Raw genomic sequence first — 18152 nt, 5'->3', positions numbered from 1 at the left:
TCTAACCATAAATAGTTACTTAAATTGAGGATAAGCTGCCTTATTTGAGCAGCTCTTTTGGAAGACTAGAATAAAATATTTTATAAATGCAATATGCATTCATCTGTACTTTCTCCTTAACCTCTTGTTCAAAGCTCAGGCTCACATATAGGCTTCAAGGCAAATGTCATTCACCTCCCACATTTCCTTCTCCACAGTATCTGCAACAATCACAACCACAATTCCCTCAATAAGGTGGTATTCATAGTAAAATTACTTTTCCCAACATCTGCAAATACCACTGTGATTTCCAGAGGCTTCTCTGGCCTATTTTGGAGGCTGCTCGTGCACCAACTGAAATTTTTCAATACCCATCAGCAACAATATACACGCATCCTCTCCACCTTCAGATACCATTGGAAATTATCTAGTGTAAAAATGAATGAAAGTTACTTTTTTGGAAGAGAAATAAATTCTGCCTATTAAGGCACTTAAAAAAAAATAAGAGAAAGAACAGTTGTCTTCTCTTCCTGGTTATGTTAACATTATTTATAAATGGAAATTAAAAGAAGCATGATTTTCTCATTATTATGTTCCCTGGCAGGTGGTTCCCCCCTTCCCTTCTTCCTCCTTCTCATAAGGGATGTTATTGCTGTAACTTGGTCTAATAAAACTGCAACTTCGGGGAAAATGAAAAATTGCATTGGTTTAAAAGTGTTGGAGGCAATAAAGCCATGGACTTCAATTAATTTCAAGTATGGGAGCGGTTTAAGGCCAACCAGCAGAAATTCTATTCTGCCCATGTAAAAATGAGGTTTCACCACATTTACTTTTTATAACCCATATAAAAGTCAAGTAAAAGTAATGAATATCTAAAAGTCATCTCAGTGGACTGGCAAAGACTGTCTGTATTCTTGAAACTCATCTTACATATTTCTGCCTATGCTGCAAGGATCCATAGATAATCCCAACTAAAACATCAAACTACCAAGAAAACAGCCTCCTTTCCAACCTATTTCACTGCCTTGCAGTAGACCTCCTTCCAAGCCACTTCTGCATGGAAAAGTGCTGGCAAAAGAAAGGAAAACTTAGATCATGTGGTTATAATTATTACCAGGCAAGGAATATTTCTTCAGCTCAGTGGTAAAGTAAAACTCTGTCGCTCTCTGCTCCCAATAGTGTCCATCGCAAAACAACTGCCTCATTAAATCTCTGCAGTAAGATTAATATGCCGTGGCTGCACTACATTATAACTTGGTACTCTATAAAAAGCACATTTAATGGTTAGAGCCAGAGCTTAGATACAAAGTATTACTATAAAAACTTCTGGCAGTGTGTACACAGTGCAGGCCTTCTGTACTGCTTGCTCTATCAGGTTTTTTGTTTTTAATATTGGCACTGCATTCTTGCTGTGGAGAAAAACAGAATGCCAAATCCTGCCTAGAAAGAAACAGAGAACAACACAGGACATGATGGTAAATAAAGAACTAGCAATGCTAGTCCTGAGAAATATTTTAAGAAAAAAAAAGGCAGATGAGCCACCATCCCTTGACACTGATCTCTGGTTTTGCAGTTGCCTATTTTTCAACTTCATTTCTACAGCAGGACAAGTTTGCTTTGTTCAAGAATTTGCAGATAGTTAAATGGAGACACGTGTACGCTGAAAAGAGCTGAAGAAATTTTCTATTAAAAAGGCAAAGAACTCCCTCGCTTTTATTTACTCTCTTCAAACAATCTACTTTATGCACAAAGCCATTAGAACCTATAAAAGGCACCAAACACAAACCCACACAGGACACACACAGAAATTATAAAGCTGAAGAAAAAATTAACTGCATTCTTCACCTTCATAAGAGGAATAACTCCAACTGTTCTCAAACAGATTACCTACACGTATTCAGACAAGACTAGCCTTCTAGGAATATCCTTAAGGAGCCAGCCCTTACTCCAAAAGGTGACCTCAGCTGAATTAATAAGACTATGCAGATGAGTTGGTCCTTCTCTTCAGATAAAACTCTGTGAAACCAGTACCAAAGACAGAAACAAATTATTTCTTGCTTTCTCCAACCATGTTAGAGAATAAAGAAGCCCTTGTTGTTTTGGGGAATTAACAATTATTTCTTCATGATTGTTAACAATACTTTTCTCTGTGATCCTGACTCAAACAACAGTTTTGTCCAACCAATCTCACTTATTAAAAGTAAAGAGCCCTTAATTAATCTCTGTCAAGAAATTATACAAACATTCTTTAAAGAAATCACCCCTATCCACATGTTTTAGAAATACAGAAATAGTTTAAATGAAATTAATAATAAAGCCTGTCTGAAATGGGGGGGGGGGGGGGGGGGCGGGGGGAAGACACGGGGACGGGAGGGTGGTTACATGGGAATGTAGAGAAGGATTAAATTTAACAAAAAAGGAAATAAGAAAAAAATAAAAGCATGCTGTACTTTAGAAGCATCTCACTTTCAGTCAGCTGACCTACCAAAGGCAGAATTTCTAATTGTCAGAAACTGAAAGGTAAGGGGAGAGGAATGTTATTTTCCATTGTAAGCCCCAGGAATGCATTCTAAGCTGAGACAGAGAAAGAAGAGTGCAGGCTTTGCTAAAACACCCCAATACCAAAATCCCTCACACTGTTGTCAAATGGTAAGCAAGCACTAATGAAGGAATTCAGCATTACCAGTCTGTGCGGCTGTGTGTCCCACACCTGCCTGATGGTCCTCTGTTTCATTTTCTTCTACTGTCAGAAAAAGGTAAACAAAACAAAAACAAAACAAACAAAAAAAGATGTTAGGTAGGTAGCTGAAGTGTTTCAAGTATCTTTACATGAGCCTCAGTTCTGAAAGCCAGCAATGCTTGCACAACACAGGCAAGAAAAGCTGCACTGCAAAGTGCGAAAGTGTAGACCAGACCAAGACAGAATACATTGCTGTATGGAAGCTACAAATCTGAGAGCAGAGTGACCAAATCTTTTTCATGTCTTAAAAAAACAAATCAAATTTCCTCTGGGATATTTGTCTTCAATGCACTTTACTGTATTTGATTACAGATCTAAATAAGAGAACAATTATGGGCTTTAGGATTCTGCTTGCTCCACACAGATAAGAGAAAGCCTTCTCCTGGCAGATGGGAGAGGTGTGTGTGCTAGTTCACACATAAGCTTTAAAAAATAGTAATAATCCTATATTCAGTAGCAAACATCTCAGCAGTGCAGACAGCCTTGCAAAGGAGAACTAACCCCATGCTGTTTTACTGTATATACCATGCCAGCATCTTTCCCTTGGCTCACAGCTTTCCAGAGCGGTAGAACTAAAAACAATACAATTCTTGTCAGATTCACTATTCAAAACTTGTTGGGTGAGTGAACCTAACAAGAGCCATTCTGTTGCTACTTTGAAAAATTAGAGAGCGCTGTTCTCTTACATTCTGATATGATGCCTAAGTAAGATTGACTCTCCCAAAGCAAAAGTAAGGGAAGAGCTAAAAGGCAGAACCATTTCCTTTTTATTCTCCCAAAGACCGAGTTCTTTGAGTTAGAGAACAGCAGAGAGAAAAGAATTCATTCTGCCTCCACAGGGGAAAAAGCTGAAAGGGGAAAGACTGCACTTCTGCAGCATTTCCACTCCCAAGAATTCAGACCTCAAAAAATAATCATGCAACTGAATTAAAAGTCTAAAAACTTGAGGTATTTTTCCTGGTTCTGGGGACAAGAGAGTGCAACACTTAGGGGTCACATATAAATCTAGACATATATGCAAAAGAAGAGATACATATACACACTCCACAGGTACCTCTTTTCCTCCTCCGCCAACCCCAAGGCTTCATACAACTGGTTGTTTCTAAAATCTGAGTTTCTAGAAAAAAAACACCAGTTTTCATAAGGACACTCTTAGAACACCAGAAACTTGTAATACAGTGCATATATCAGAAAGAGTCAAGTACAATCTCTGAAGGACTCTAAACAATCTATATCTCTATCCCAGAGCTGTGGCTAGCAAGCAAACTCTTCGCATCTACAGAGATCTGATAAAAGTTTCCCCAGCCCTGCAGTCAGTCCAGTATTTCACAAAATATATTTTATGAGCTAATTTATGAGTTCAACTTGTGTTTTGCAGCCACAATGTTACCAGTACCTCAGCTGTAATAATACTGTATGATTTTCTTTGTTACACTGAAGCAGTCACCCCAGCACCCTCACAGCTGAAGGAATCCGGTCAGACAAAGAAAGCAGTGGGAAAAGCTCACAAAAACCTGAGGTTTGGGGAACGCATGGTCAAATGCAAACTAAGCTAAATAGAAAGATTTTTCTTTAAGGTAGCACAGATAAGTAAGTTTCATTAATAAAGCAAGAAAAATAATGAATAAAACTAGTATACAATTTTAAAAAAATATATATGCCATCTATTGTGACCCCCTCAAAATTCCCAGGAAAACCTGTGCAGCAGCCTAATATGACCCTATTTATGTCCATCATTAGCTGCTGACGGACTTCAAAAAAATGTACTTAAGAATGAGCTCTAAAACTGAAATGAGTCCACTCTTCCATCCCTCAAGAGGAAACTCACTTTGATCATCGCTACCTACTGATCAGCCTTATTAAATGTTGTGGATGTATCTGCTGTCCTCAACCATGATAAATGTCCCTTTTCAGTTCAAAAAAGCAGTTTAAGAACACTACCATTTCTTAACTTTCAAGATGGAATTGAGGTCTTCAAACGTGAACTTTTCAATAACTGATTCCCAAGTGGCTACCTGCTGAGAAGTAAACAAGAACTCCACTTTAAAGTGTATACCAAAATGAAAGAGTTAATTTTTTCTGCTGTTCCGTCCTCAATGTCTACTGCCACCAGCTGCAGAACCAGAATCTCTCACTGCTCCTGAGATGTGATTGCACAGTGAAATGTACTCAGCTTCACATTGCTGACTGAGAGGTACACCAAACATTTTTAGCTCCTAAAATGGAAAAAATAAACATGGATGCTGCCTAACTAATTGTTTCCAGGTATGCAATTTTGTACCATGAAAACATGGCAGCGTATGCCTTGTGAAAACAAACATTTTACAACTTCCCTGCTATTTTGGGATCTGAAAATTCTGTGAGAGCTGAGGCTTGCTTTCAACAAAGGCTGACCACTAAGTCTTTATTGCACTTAAAAAAGAAAACAAGTATAAAAGCAGGTAGCATTATGGTTAGCATTTTTCTAAACTTTTGCTGATGCCTTTAAGGATTCTCAGTCACAGCAGAAACAAGTAGATCACAACAGGCAATGGCACAGACTTTTCAATAATAGTCAATTAGACTGACATATTTGTCAGGAAAAATAAAACCATATTTAGGGGGGAAAATGGTAAAAAGAAAAAGAAAGTGATTCTACAGAACCCACTGAATTAGCGAGTCACCTACAAAATGCATCTTATTTTTCTTTGCATTAAGTTAGTTCCTTCCTCCAACTTGCAAGGGCATTCCTTACATTAAGTAGGCTACAGCTGGTAGCATCAGATAAGCTCTCCATTAGCACTTAACACCTTTTCACAAACAGATTCTGAAAACTTCAGTGCTCTCAGGCCACTGTTAAACTCAACTAAGAAAGGTAGAATGACAAGAAACCAATGTTAACCTCCTTCAAATATTAACTACAATGTTTTCTTTCAGAAGAGGAAGACACCTTTGAACAGAATCTATACAAAGGGATGATTTAAATTTTGCAAACCAAAACACTTTTTCTAGCACGAGCGTGGCATGTAAAAAATGAACAAGGATGGTATGCAAGTAAAAGAGTAGCATGTATGCAATATTATTAATTCAAACATCAAAATTATTGATATCCCTACAACTGTAATTGCACACAGAGATGTCACCTCCATTATAGCATATACCACATCCTAGCATAAGATAAAATTAATCCTGTGTAATGAGGCCAGAATACCAGTGAAGGAGAGGCCTCAGGAAAGCAGAATATTACATTATCAATCCAGTATGAATACGTGACCTTATGGCTGAACAGAACTTCTAGATACATGTTGTCACTAAAGCAATAATATTCCTTGTCCCTACAACTACATTTTTATGACCACGGGTCACCTGTTTTGTAAGCTGTAGTAATATTTCTCAGTTGACTCATCTGTTCCTTAAAACAACAATTGATAATTTCCTACTACCCATTTTCTCAGGACAACTTCTGAGAAACAGAAAGAGGAACCCCAAGTAATAAAATTTCAAAACAAGAGTAGATCACTACAACTGTGGCACCAAACTTCTTGAGAGCAATTTAAAAATATATCAGTAAGGGAAAAAAGAAATTCAACATGTCAGTTCTATCTCCCATTATAAAATCTGTGGGTTGGACAGATAACAGTTTTTAAAATTTTATTTAAAAAAAAACGTATCTCTAAACTGAAGCTGTATCCATGTGAAAAGTTAGGATATTTCAGCTTTGGTACAGCCAGTGTCCAAGGCAAATACTGGTTTCAGTTCAGAGCACATTTCATGCTTAGGCTGCTGACAATCAACATTGAGACCAGCTATTGCTATTCCTTTTTAAAGAAATAATAAATAAACAAACAAAACCCCCAAAAGCTTAAACAAAAACAAACCAAAAGAAAACAAATCAAACAACCAATGCAACAAATCAAGTAGAACCATCAAGGACAGACAATGAGGAAAATCTGTGGGAATTTTGATAGAGGTCCTAAATTTAGAATTAAGTTCCTGATTGCTCTACAGCAACACCTGCTGATCAATGAGGATTTCACCCCTTGTGCTTAGTCTGTGATGGTCATGGTTAGATCATAAAGGAGGGAGATTGCTTTCTAAAGTTGCTACAAAATATATACAGATTTTCTAGCTTGCAAAATTTCATTCATATCCTACAGAGTAAGCAGGATTCCCCTCCTCTGAAAAGTTAATCTGTAGATTTAGCACCCTAAAGAAGAGCACAAGTAATTTCTGGTTGATGCCTGGAAAAAACTTGTACAGAAAAGAAATGGATAAAATTAGAATTGTGGAAAATTATACTTGCACTGAAGGGGAAGCCTTTTGGAGAACTCTGGCCAAGATTTATGGTTTCTGACCTACTACAAACCATAATAAAATAAAAGCAAAAGATAATTGAAAAAAGTTGGTTTTCTTCTAGTCTAGGTAGATTAATAAATTTTGAAAAAGAAAAAAAATAACTGCCCCAAATGCCTGAGCCTCTATTCAGCTTGGTAAACAAAGCAGGAGAAGCTACATATCCCAAAATAAACTATAAAAATAGATTGCTATTGATTTATCCCTTCATAAAACATATTCCTTGAGAGATGTGAAAATAAACCTAATGTAGCAACTAAGACTGTCAGGATAGGAAGTTTAGAATACATATTTTTACCTTGCACTTTACATTTTGTACAATTCAATACTTGATCTATAAACTTCCATTAGCATATGATTAGTAATTCAATTTAAAGCCATCTTTGCACAAAAGCCTTTTTCTTAGGATGGTAACTTTGCCAAGTGCATCTTCAATCTACATGTTTGAATAATTTCTGCAGACAAGTAATAGAGACACTAGCTGTATTAGCATAATCAATACACAATTTACTGAGTTACTGAGACAGAACAGAAATAAAACGTGTGTGCCATTATTTCAGTATCTACAAATTACTGTAATTTCTGGAAGTATCTCTCTGCTACTCCTCGTGGCCACATAAAAACCAAGAGGACATTCATACTGCCACCATCTACAGGTAGATATTAAGTATGAGCAGACAGATTAATCATATAGCAGAAGGCAAATTTAAGAGCCAGTTGCAGGGGACGTTGAGTATCCTCTAGCTCTATTAAAGTCAATGGATTCTAAAGATGTTTCACACTTTGCAATAACATGCTGTGGAAATACGTCTCCACAAGGATTCAGTCAGGATACAAAATTGAAATTAAAGAAGTTACAGAGAAGTATTAAATTCAGGATCACGCGTCAATGAATCTACTGCTGAAGCTTCACCTTCCTCGGCATTCTTCTCTCTCTAGGTACCACTGGTGTCTAAGATTCACCTTTCAAACCCTTCTGGCTGACACAGGCCAGCACAGGATTTCACACCTGACTGTGGCACACAAGAGCAGCTATTCAATGGGTGACTTCTGGAATTCAGCAAACATTTCAGAATTATTCATAATGGCCTTTAAGATAACTAACATTCGTAAAAGTTTAGAGCTAATAAGAAAGTCTTGTTTTCTGACCAGATTCATCTAGCATCAACTCATGTCTATCAGCTACTAGCCAGATTACTAATCTGACTGTCAAATGTAAATCCTCCCAATGACTTTAGTGTTGGAAGAATTGGAAAAAGAAATCCATTGGCATATTAACATTTCAAATATCTACATTCCAGAACTCTATTGAAAATCAGTCCTGTGTGTAGCTACAACTTTACAAAAGTCCAATTAATCATATGCATGAATATGTATATGGCTGATTTGTTTTCCTTTGTGCTGTGACATATCCCTTTTCCTATTTCTATTCCCCCCAGCATGGTAACAATATCCTCTTGACATTGGAAATTATTTTCCTTAAAAGATTCCTGTTATATAAAGCATTCTTTCCTCTTGCATTTGCTTTTTCCAGAAGACAAACTCCCTCACAGCACTCATATTCTTCACTCCTCTCTTTAGTCTGTCCCAACACTGAGCTTGTTTTCTTTCCCCCTAATGTTCTTCTTGTAGAATGACTGAATTAGGAGTTCCCAATTAAACTGCAGTGGTTGGAAAATATTATTCTTATGCTAAAATAAAGTCTTTTCCTAGGCAGCACATAAACATAAAAGTAATAAATATACTTAAGTGGAAAGAAATTATGCTTAAGAAATCCTTTGGATATTCTTCCAACACTTGATCTCAAAGATGACAGTATCCAAATGTGACAGCCTAAAGACGTCCAGTTTTACATAACAGTGTGTGCAGAAAAGGCATAAGATGCTCTTTCCAGCAGCAGAGGCATAATTCTAAACCCCAAAGCTGGGTAGGGGGAGGGAAGATATCCTTCTCGGGATAGCTGAGGTAATAGATTAATTAATCGTGTATGAAATTCTAACTTTGCCTCCATAACCATGCATCCTTTTAAAAGGTTAAACCACATATACATATACTCATATTTCCATTGTTAAGTAAACTAATAAGGTTGTATTATAAAAAGTACTTTTCTCCAAAGAATCTTAGAGCTTTTTATAAACCTCAAGTAAATTTCAGTCATCCCTAAGACTCTCTACCATGCAACGTAACAGATTATAATAGATCTCAGAGTCAAATTGAGGACCAAGGCGAGAATTAGCAAAGTTAGAAGGACACAGTTCTTAGTACCAAAGTCAGGACTTTCAGCTGTCTTGCCTGTCCTAGACTGAGTGCTCCACCACCATCCCTGACAATGTGCTGTGGGCAGCCAGTCCATTTTGGGGAAGACAGAATTTAGGAGGCTAAGATAAATTTTAACCCTAATTACTAAATCCAGTACTTAACATGAACACATTCAGAGTTATTCCCCTCAGTGTCTTGAAGCTCTGTATCACCTCAGCTTTCTTACTCAACAAGACAAATACAAATTCCTGGTGCTTCTACAGACTGTATTTTCAACTGTGCTTAGAAAAAGGAAATTCATTAAACACTTTCTACAAAAGTCTAAACCCAGCAAGAGAGAGCAATTGGAATCAAACTGATGTATGGATCATAGAACCTCAAAGTAACCAACATGACACAAGTCTGAAGACAGGTGATATAAAGAAGGACTATGAAGACTTACAGTAAAGGTTACTGTAGATGATCCTACCCTCTGAAATTTAAATCATTTATTTATGTGCCTAAAATGGGACACTTACATTGAGGACTTTGGGCTGTCTGACATTGTTCCAATACCAAACTGAAATACAGCTTCATGCTGTAGCTCTATTACCTAAAGACATACATTTATCTGAGTCAATAAAAACCAAACCAAACCAAACACCTACCTCCTTTCAACTGAGATATCCCTAATTTATCAGAGATTTCCTATTCTATACTAGGGTTTTATAAGTTAATTTTTGGTCCTTCAGACTGTCTACTCTATTCTAGATGACTTTCTATCATGTAGAACAGCAATCTGGTCTATATCCACAAAGGAGCTTAGAAGCCAAAAAACTAGTGAGGGGAGGCTGCATCTCAATTGTCAGCAGTTCTGTTCAGATGCCACTGAGGTCAGGCCGTACCTTTGGTTTTACCATCAGGGTTTTCTCAGTGCTGAAATCAAACTGAAGCCCCACCACAGCTGGATAGTGAGTGATTGAGTATTCTCCTGCCTGCCATGGATTTGGATGCAGCCTTATGGGCTGGTTCTTGAGAGTTCATATAACCTTCCCTGGTTGCTATAAAACAGTGGCAGAAAATATGTGGGTTGAAATACATCTTTCTTTTCCCCTCTTGCTCACATCCACTGGTTAGATCACTCACCCAGGGGGTGGGTGGCACCAGCTGAACTTTCTCTTCTATCAGAAGGATTTGTACTCATGTCATAAGCTTCCTAACAAAGAACACTTACCCTCAGACTTGATGTGCATTCCTTCATTGCTGTTGAAGCTACCATACTTCATCTACAATATTCACTGAACAAGAAACAAGAAGAATTAGCATGATATTTTTTTATCCCTGTGGCTGGGGCACTGCCACAGGAAGTGGGATAAGTGGAATCTAATTCTAGTTGCACCAAAATACTTCATCAGAAGTAGCAGAAAGTACGTGGCAGACCAGGATGCAGGTCTCCCCCTTTTCTTCAAGGTACTCAAGCAATTAGAGCCCTAAGTCTCCTACTCTTTTTCATCCTCTTGTCCAAAGAATAATTAGACTCTTGAAAAGGGGAACGGCATTGACAAAAATAACAGGGCAACTCACACTTATAAGACAGTAAGTTGCTGTGTAATGACTGATGTCCTCCCTGTGAGATATAGATAAAACACTTTTAGACAAAGCACAAAACAGAACTACTGCCTCTCACATCCCAGCAGAGCAAGGATTTTTCCCTCTTCAGCAAAGGAGAGAGGAAGAGCAGCAGCACACCACCTCAATTCTTTCTAGCCTAGGAGGAAAGAAATTTTATCTTTATCTCCAAAACCTGAGTCAGGTAAGTGACTGCTATGCCCTGTTGCACTAAGATACCCACATCTAGAATAGGGGAAGAGCTAAGACACGTTATTATTTCCAAGTTTTTCCTACTGTTCCTTGAAATAATTTCTACTCAACAACATTCATAAACCCCTAAGTACCTGTGAGCTGTATAAAGAATCCAATAGTTTGGTGCAAGGTGACTATTCCACTAGGCAACTACAAACTAAGCAGCACAGCATCTAAGCACTCAACATCTTGCAGTATGCAAGCCTCCTTTTTTAAAAAAACCTCTTTTTTCCCTTAAAGATTTCTGACCTTTCTTCATTGATTTACATTTTCATCTGACAAGCAAGTGTCCTACTCAACAGATTCACCAGAAATTGCAAACCAAATCTCTTCCTGTGTTCTAGCACTTTATAAGTCACGTAACACAATCCCTTCCCAGTCAGTGGCTGCACACAGAGGCCAATACAAACCCATTTCCTCCTCCCATCTTCAGAGTGAAAACGTTACATCAGGCATGGATCTTGACATCCTGTTGTCCTGGAACCAGTGAATCAGAAAGTTCCTTCCTCACAATTGTATTCTTTGGAGGTGGAAAATAATTAACTTCCCCACCCCCTCCTCCTTCCTTCTGCCACTGTCAAAAGTTAGAAAGTCGCTTGCCTCTGTCTGGAAAAAAAAAAAAAACCCAGCCATCATAATTCAGTGCCAGAGAAAGTTTTTGTTGATTAAAGCATAGCCTGGACACTGCCTCACTATATCACATCATCCAGTCCAGAAACAGAGCAGTTATTTTATTTTTTGTTTTTAAAGCTTCCTTCAGAAAAATGAATGAATCAATAATGGAAGTTGAACTTGATATGTTACCAAAAGAGTGAACAACAGAAAAATGAAACTAGAAAATCAATTATCAAGGAATTCATTCTTTGAAATATATTTTTCCAGCAAAACACAACATAAAAATAGTAAGGGTACAACAGGTTTCAGGGACTGTGCACAAAAGCAGTCTATTTTACAGTCAACCAGGACATTTAGATATAGAAGTGCTCTAGCTTTTCCACATTTGTGTGGAACACTGAGCATCTCTGTGAGCAACTGGAGAGTGGCTTTGCCTTTGTGTAAGGTAAGGACAAAATTCATGCTCCAGGTTATTGCCTCTGCATGAGAGAATAAGCTCTCCAAAACATGGATTTGAGGCAGAAAGAAAACATTAGAATCCTCACTATCAACATCCCATCCATTTTTCCTCAGGACAAAAAGATGTTGTGCTTCAGCCAGCTGTCTAACGAAGGACTAGCACTGCCAAATTTGTAAGAAGGCTAGCTAGTTACTGATATTGCATTTTTCAAGAACTATAGTAATCCCATATCACATTAAATAAAGAAGGAGGGGAATGTCACTATACTGAGATAGATAGATAGATAGATAGATAGATAGATAGATAGATAGATAGATAGATAGAAATCTTGAAGGACTAGAATCCCTCCTCTTCCAAAGAAAAATGTCACCTAATTGCACCTACATTTAAAAGTGAAAGTATCAGACGAATCACTCACTGAAAAACCACTCCTCTGCCTTACTCCCATGACACAGCAACAAAAAAAAAAAAAAGGAGAAAAAAAAAAAAAAAAAAAAAAAAAAAAAAAAAAGAGGGTGATCACAATGAAAACAAGGCCCCAAAATTTCTAAAATTTCATTGGGTTTGAATTGTGCAGAATTGGTAAGTAACAGCCCTACAACCCTTCTGGTAGATATTCTACGGATTCAACTGTACAAAGAACAGTTGCAGTATGGCAGGCACAGCATCACCCTAGCTAAAGGAAAATCTAAAACCCAAATGTGCACAGCCCAGAAGGACATGTTTAACTTAGATTAAATCCTAAAAAGGAGGGGGGGGAATGTCTTCTATATCTTTTCTCTTAATAATTATGCAGTATAGAGAGGGGAAAAAATGTTTATGAAACCAAAGGAATATGAAATGGGGGAAAAAAGCTCGTGACCACTGTTAACTAATATTCTAAACATGGACAAAACTGTCCTGGTTCAAAACTTCATTGGAAGAGAGCAATTTTGTGCAGTCTTACTACTGTGTGCACAGAAAAAAAAAAGCAGATTTTTTTGGAATGTAGGAGGGCTGAATGAAAATGTTAATTATAACATGTTGTAATAAGGATACCCCCAAGATCAGCCCTATCTTTTTTGCTACAGAATAGTCCCTAGACAAATGGCTAACTACTCCTTGATCATTATCCTGGCTAAAACTAAAGCTACTGAAGTTTTGGAGACTCATATCTAACAGAATTTCTTTCATCTCTAATAATTGCTAAACTAGCATAATTACTCATACTTGAGGTGAAATAGAACCCAAGTTGTCTAATTTTAAAACAAAAACAAACCTCACCACCTCTTTTGGTCTTTGTACATCCATCTTTTGTCAGAGTCCTATGCCAAATGTTACATTACGATTTTAAAGTATTTAAAAGCCTCTCTTGTGCTGTCCAACTTTTATAGAGACAGCAACTGGAAAACTTTAATGCTTTGTAGTAACACTCTGCAAAATGTATTTGAAAACAGACATGCACATTTTCACAGCACCAAATAGAACTAATTCTTTGTAGATCTAGGTGTTGTCCCTTCAGGGAAATATTTATATATATATATATATATATATATATATATATATATATATATATATATATATATACATATATGTACACGTATATGCCACAGTTCTGATTTAAGTGAAATAATGCATTTTCCCAACCCCTGACTGGGACTGATTCTGAGTTCAGGCAGCCCTACAGAAACCAATGGAAACTATAAAACATGTCTAGGAAAAGACTCTAGGAGGTTGTTTTAGGGTAGCGGAAGTTACACTGTATTTTAATCAATCTATAAAAACCTTCCAATTATCATATTTTAATTCTTTTACACAAAAAAATAGGGAATCCATATGGTCTACATAAAATGTTAATGGTTTTTCTGAATCTTTTCCTCACACACAGTTATCCAAAAGGAAGATTTTTTTTCAAAATGCAAAAGTTTGAAAATATTGAATCGTGTTTCAGAACAAAGAATTGAGAGCTATTAAACCAGCTGCAAATTAGACAGAATGAATTATAGGGAAACATAAAGCCTTTCAAGAGATCTTAGATCATGGTGGGTAATGTTATCTTACACATGTTAGATAAGTGACTCCATACTGACAGCTTCCCTTGTTGCACAAGTTAACAGCAACTCAGGAAAACAAAATCAAACCAATCCAAACACATTGGCAGCCTTACTAAACCTCTTAATATTATCTTTGTCGCAAGGTTTCACCTTTGTGGAAACTAGCAGTACAGCCAGTAGCTGTTTAGATGCTCACTTCTAATCTTGCCTAACCCCAAGCAGCAGACAATGATGGTCAGTATAACTCATGCTGGCCACAGAAATGACTGGGCAACATTACTGTAATCCTGCAGATAATCAAGACTATCAATATGCATTGCCAAAGTCAATGAATATTACTAAAGGTTAGGGATGGTTTTTGTTGTTACGGATTTCTTTAATACATAAAGGCATGCTTTGTCAAGTCCAAAAGAGAACACTATAAATAGCCTGTATTATAAAATGATGCTAATCTTAAATCCTCTTTGTAATTTCTTTTTTTTCTTTTTTTTTTCATGTACTCTTTTATGTTCGGTATCTTAATTTTTGCCCTTTTTTGGATGGCCAAATACAAGCCAGCAATTTACTCATGCATCAAGCAGATGTTTTTGCTTTTCAGGCCAAATGGAATCTCATGAATTTTTTGTTCCCTCCCTATAAAATGATGATGCCAAAATAACACAGTTTGTGAAAACAGCCCGTTCAGAAAAGGTTCTTTGGACCAACAATACTGAAACTTTAAGTCAAGTTCACAGAAATAATGCCAATACTAATTGTTGTTTTTGTTTATGCTGGATTGATTATAGACTAATCAGCAGACAATCCCATGACTTTTCAGTCTAGTCCATGCAATTTGGAAGGCAGGGAGGGCTGGGGCTGCAAACAGACATTCAAAGAGTTGACAGATACAGAGAAATGTAAAGACTACTGTTGGAAGGGGATCCGAATGTCAAATTCTCTCTGAACTGTTGCTGCTGGTTTGTAACATTTTTCTTTTAATCCATTACTATTCTACCTTCCTTGGTACCACATAGCCTGCACCTCTGCATGAGAAACATCCTTTCACTTGGAATCTGTGCTGAGGAAAGAGGTCCCATTAAAACACAGATACATTTACTCAGTCCACCGATACTCTGCATGAATTGATCTGCAGTTGTAAATTCGTTCAAGATGGACAGATTACCTAGGTTTCCTCAAAAACAGGGAACAGCTTCAAGAGATGTTCTGGGCTTGGCAATATATTTCAAGCCTCCTTTAAGCAGAGCATGGGTATGTAAAATACAACTAAGAAATGTATCCCGCTCATCTTTCTAGGAACTAACATTTAGTAATTTTATTTTGGCATGTAGGACGCAAAACTGCATTGAGTAAAAATTTACTTTGAAGTAAAACCACAGATTGTTTAGTTTTTTTCCCACAAAAAGAAATCAGAGATCAGCACTTCTATTAAACACATGAGGCTGTACTACTTTCCTTGTACTAGCTTATCTAACAACTACCATTTCAGTGATTTTTCATGGGTGGCTTTGAACGTAGTAATGAATATTTCCTGGCTTTAGCTTAGAGAAACCTGTGTTTAACATTTAGTAAAACTACATCTGCATTCAGTTTTGTATAAAGAATACCTAGTTTTCTTTGCACGTGATTGTATTTTTGTGACATATTTCCTAAACAAACTTTCTCATCAAAAGCTGGTAGTAAGAGCAAAGGAAAAAAACCTCAAACCCTCCTAAAAGTAAAACCCCATAAACCAGAAAGGAAGGAGGAGGGGGGGAAGGCAGTCAGTAACCCAAGTGTGATATCTCCAAAGCATGCCAAGTCACAAAAAAAGGTTTACAACTCATAATGGCCAAGTTAAACAACATACAAGAACTACTCTGCCCCCCCTCCCTTGCTTTTTCATCACAGGGGGCTCTACCATAGTTTTACTTCGGGAATGGCTCTGCCCCTGCATGTCAGGAGTTTAAGGATACATAACAATTGCTTTTCTTTGATACCTTTCATTTGCACAGTGCCTCTTTTGGGGCTTGTACACGAGTATCGTATCTCTGACTTCTCTTTCCCCACCTGCTTTTCTCCAGCTATCCTCCCTCTCTTCCTCACCAAACACATTAGGTGATTTTGATCAAGTCAATGATACTTAATAGATTTTTTTTTTCAGAAACTAGCCAAGGAAATGGGATAAATTAATCAGTAGAATGAAATATAGGTCAGGACTGATGAGTTTGTTGTAACTGATCCTTCCCCTGCCTTAAAGCACCCGTCAGTTGAACTTTAATTCCTCCTTCCTAAAGTAAAATAAGATATTCAAATTGCAGTTTCTCAACAAGCTGTCATTTACTTTCCTTTTGAGACTTTTTTTTTTGCCATAAACCTGCAGTGTATTTGTAAAACTGTGTTTGTCACAGAAAATAATTAAATCTTATTTTTCCTCAGAAAGAAGATTTTACTATTCTTAAATTATAAGGGGCTTATCTAATGTTAGCCATGCCTATTTTTTTTTCCCTTGGTCCAAGGCTGAGATGCAATCTTCACCAAGTGCTAGGGGACAGTCAGACCAAAGTTGGCAAGAAACCAAAACAGGGAAAAAGAAAAACAAAAAAAGGAAGGAAAGAGAGAAAAAAATATAAAAGGAATGTAAGCAGAAACCAGGGTAATTGAAAAAAGTGTATTTTCAAGAAATATAAGAAATTTAGTCATTAGCTAGTTCTTAACACCCACCATTTTCAGATGAACATTAGTTTCGTGCATTCAATATGAAAAACTCAATTGTCATTTTGTTTTAATGTATTTACCTGCCTTGTATCAGTATTCCCCTAAGATATAAGTTTCAAATTAAGTTATCAAAAGTGACAGACATATCAAAAATATCTCTTATATCTTCCCCCCAGAAAGGGTTGCTAAGTACATGACAAATTGGAAATGTAATGTGTAACTCCAGATTTTATTTAGATGTAAAACAGCACTCATGAGTTTAAATAACTCATTTACATACATTCAAAGAATAGTTTCTCAAATAAGCTATTTAAAATACTGTTTATTTTTATCTGTAGAACTACATTTTGTACTGACTAAATCAGTAATACTTAAGAAATCAGGAATTTAAATAAGCGCTGCACTGGAGGTACAGTTGAAATTCTCCTTGCAACATTACTTAGAGCTTTTGTTTGTTCACTAAAAATGAAGATGTAATAATTGATGGGCAAACTCTGATCCATGAATTTAAATGCTAGTCTATGCAAGCATCTTTCAGCTCCTTAGATGAATCGCATTATTAGCCCTTTCAGAAAACTCACAATCGGACTGCTTTCAGAATACTATTAATCCACTCAGAAACTGACATGATTCAAGAAAAATAAAACAGGGAAAATGAAAGAGATATTTGAACAAAGGCCACCAAGAATGATAACCTACTCCCCAAAGGTAATTACTGCAGCAATAATTACAGATGATGATTGATTTACTGCCTGGTTTTAGTTGAAAAATAGTAAATAAGACTCTGCAAAGAAATCTCTATCATCTCCATCCTGAACATTAAGTGGTTTTCTCAAGTCAGTAGTTTATTGTCAGCAAATCCAAGCTACTCCATCTGAAACATACAATGTTGCTTTTTTCTCATTTTAGGTATTCTCTGGCAACTAACTGGTGCCTAAGAAAGGCAAAGCCCACACCTTCACATAAAATGGAAGCTGTGTATTTTCTTTTAAATTAAGCGTGATGTTTAGAGGAAGATATTTGAAACAAAACTTCTCTCTGTAATACATGTAACAAATCACCACTAGTGAAACATACCCAATGTCTAACAGGAGAACAATTTCCTCTATTTGCCAATTAATTCTGAACCTTTATTCCTTTGCACTTAAATACTTGGAGGTCTAAGACTACCCCTCAGTTAAAGTTTTCCTGCACCTTT

At 36.8% G+C, this 18152-nt stretch overlaps 1 protein-coding gene across 13 annotated transcripts in view; it reads right to left on the bottom strand.

Annotated features, from left to right (window-relative positions):
- ZNF521 (zinc finger protein 521) overlaps positions 1-18152 on the bottom strand; it is a 229736-nt gene that overhangs the window by 208261 nt on the left and 3323 nt on the right. For 4 of the 13 annotated variants that reach the window (XM_077783929.1, XM_077783921.1, XM_077783937.1 and 1 more), the window contains 2 exons: positions 3774-3836; positions 2663-2722 (listed from right to left, as the gene is read on the bottom strand). The exons of 3 other annotated variants lie outside the window; for them this stretch is intronic. In XM_077783929.1, coding sequence (XP_077640055.1) covers positions 2663-2722; positions 3774-3836 — 123 coding nt within the window. The remainder of the gene's footprint in view (positions 1-2662; positions 2723-3773; positions 3837-18152) is intronic. 6 more of the 13 variants (XM_077783926.1, XM_077783941.1, XM_021551593.3 and 3 more) reach the window with 3 other exon arrangements.

This window comes from Lonchura striata, chromosome 1 (assembly GCF_046129695.1).
Source record: "Lonchura striata isolate bLonStr1 chromosome 1, bLonStr1.mat, whole genome shotgun sequence".
NCBI classification, from domain to species: Eukaryota; Metazoa; Chordata; class Aves; order Passeriformes; family Estrildidae; genus Lonchura; species Lonchura striata.
This window is presented reverse-complemented; position numbering and strand designations above follow the sequence as displayed.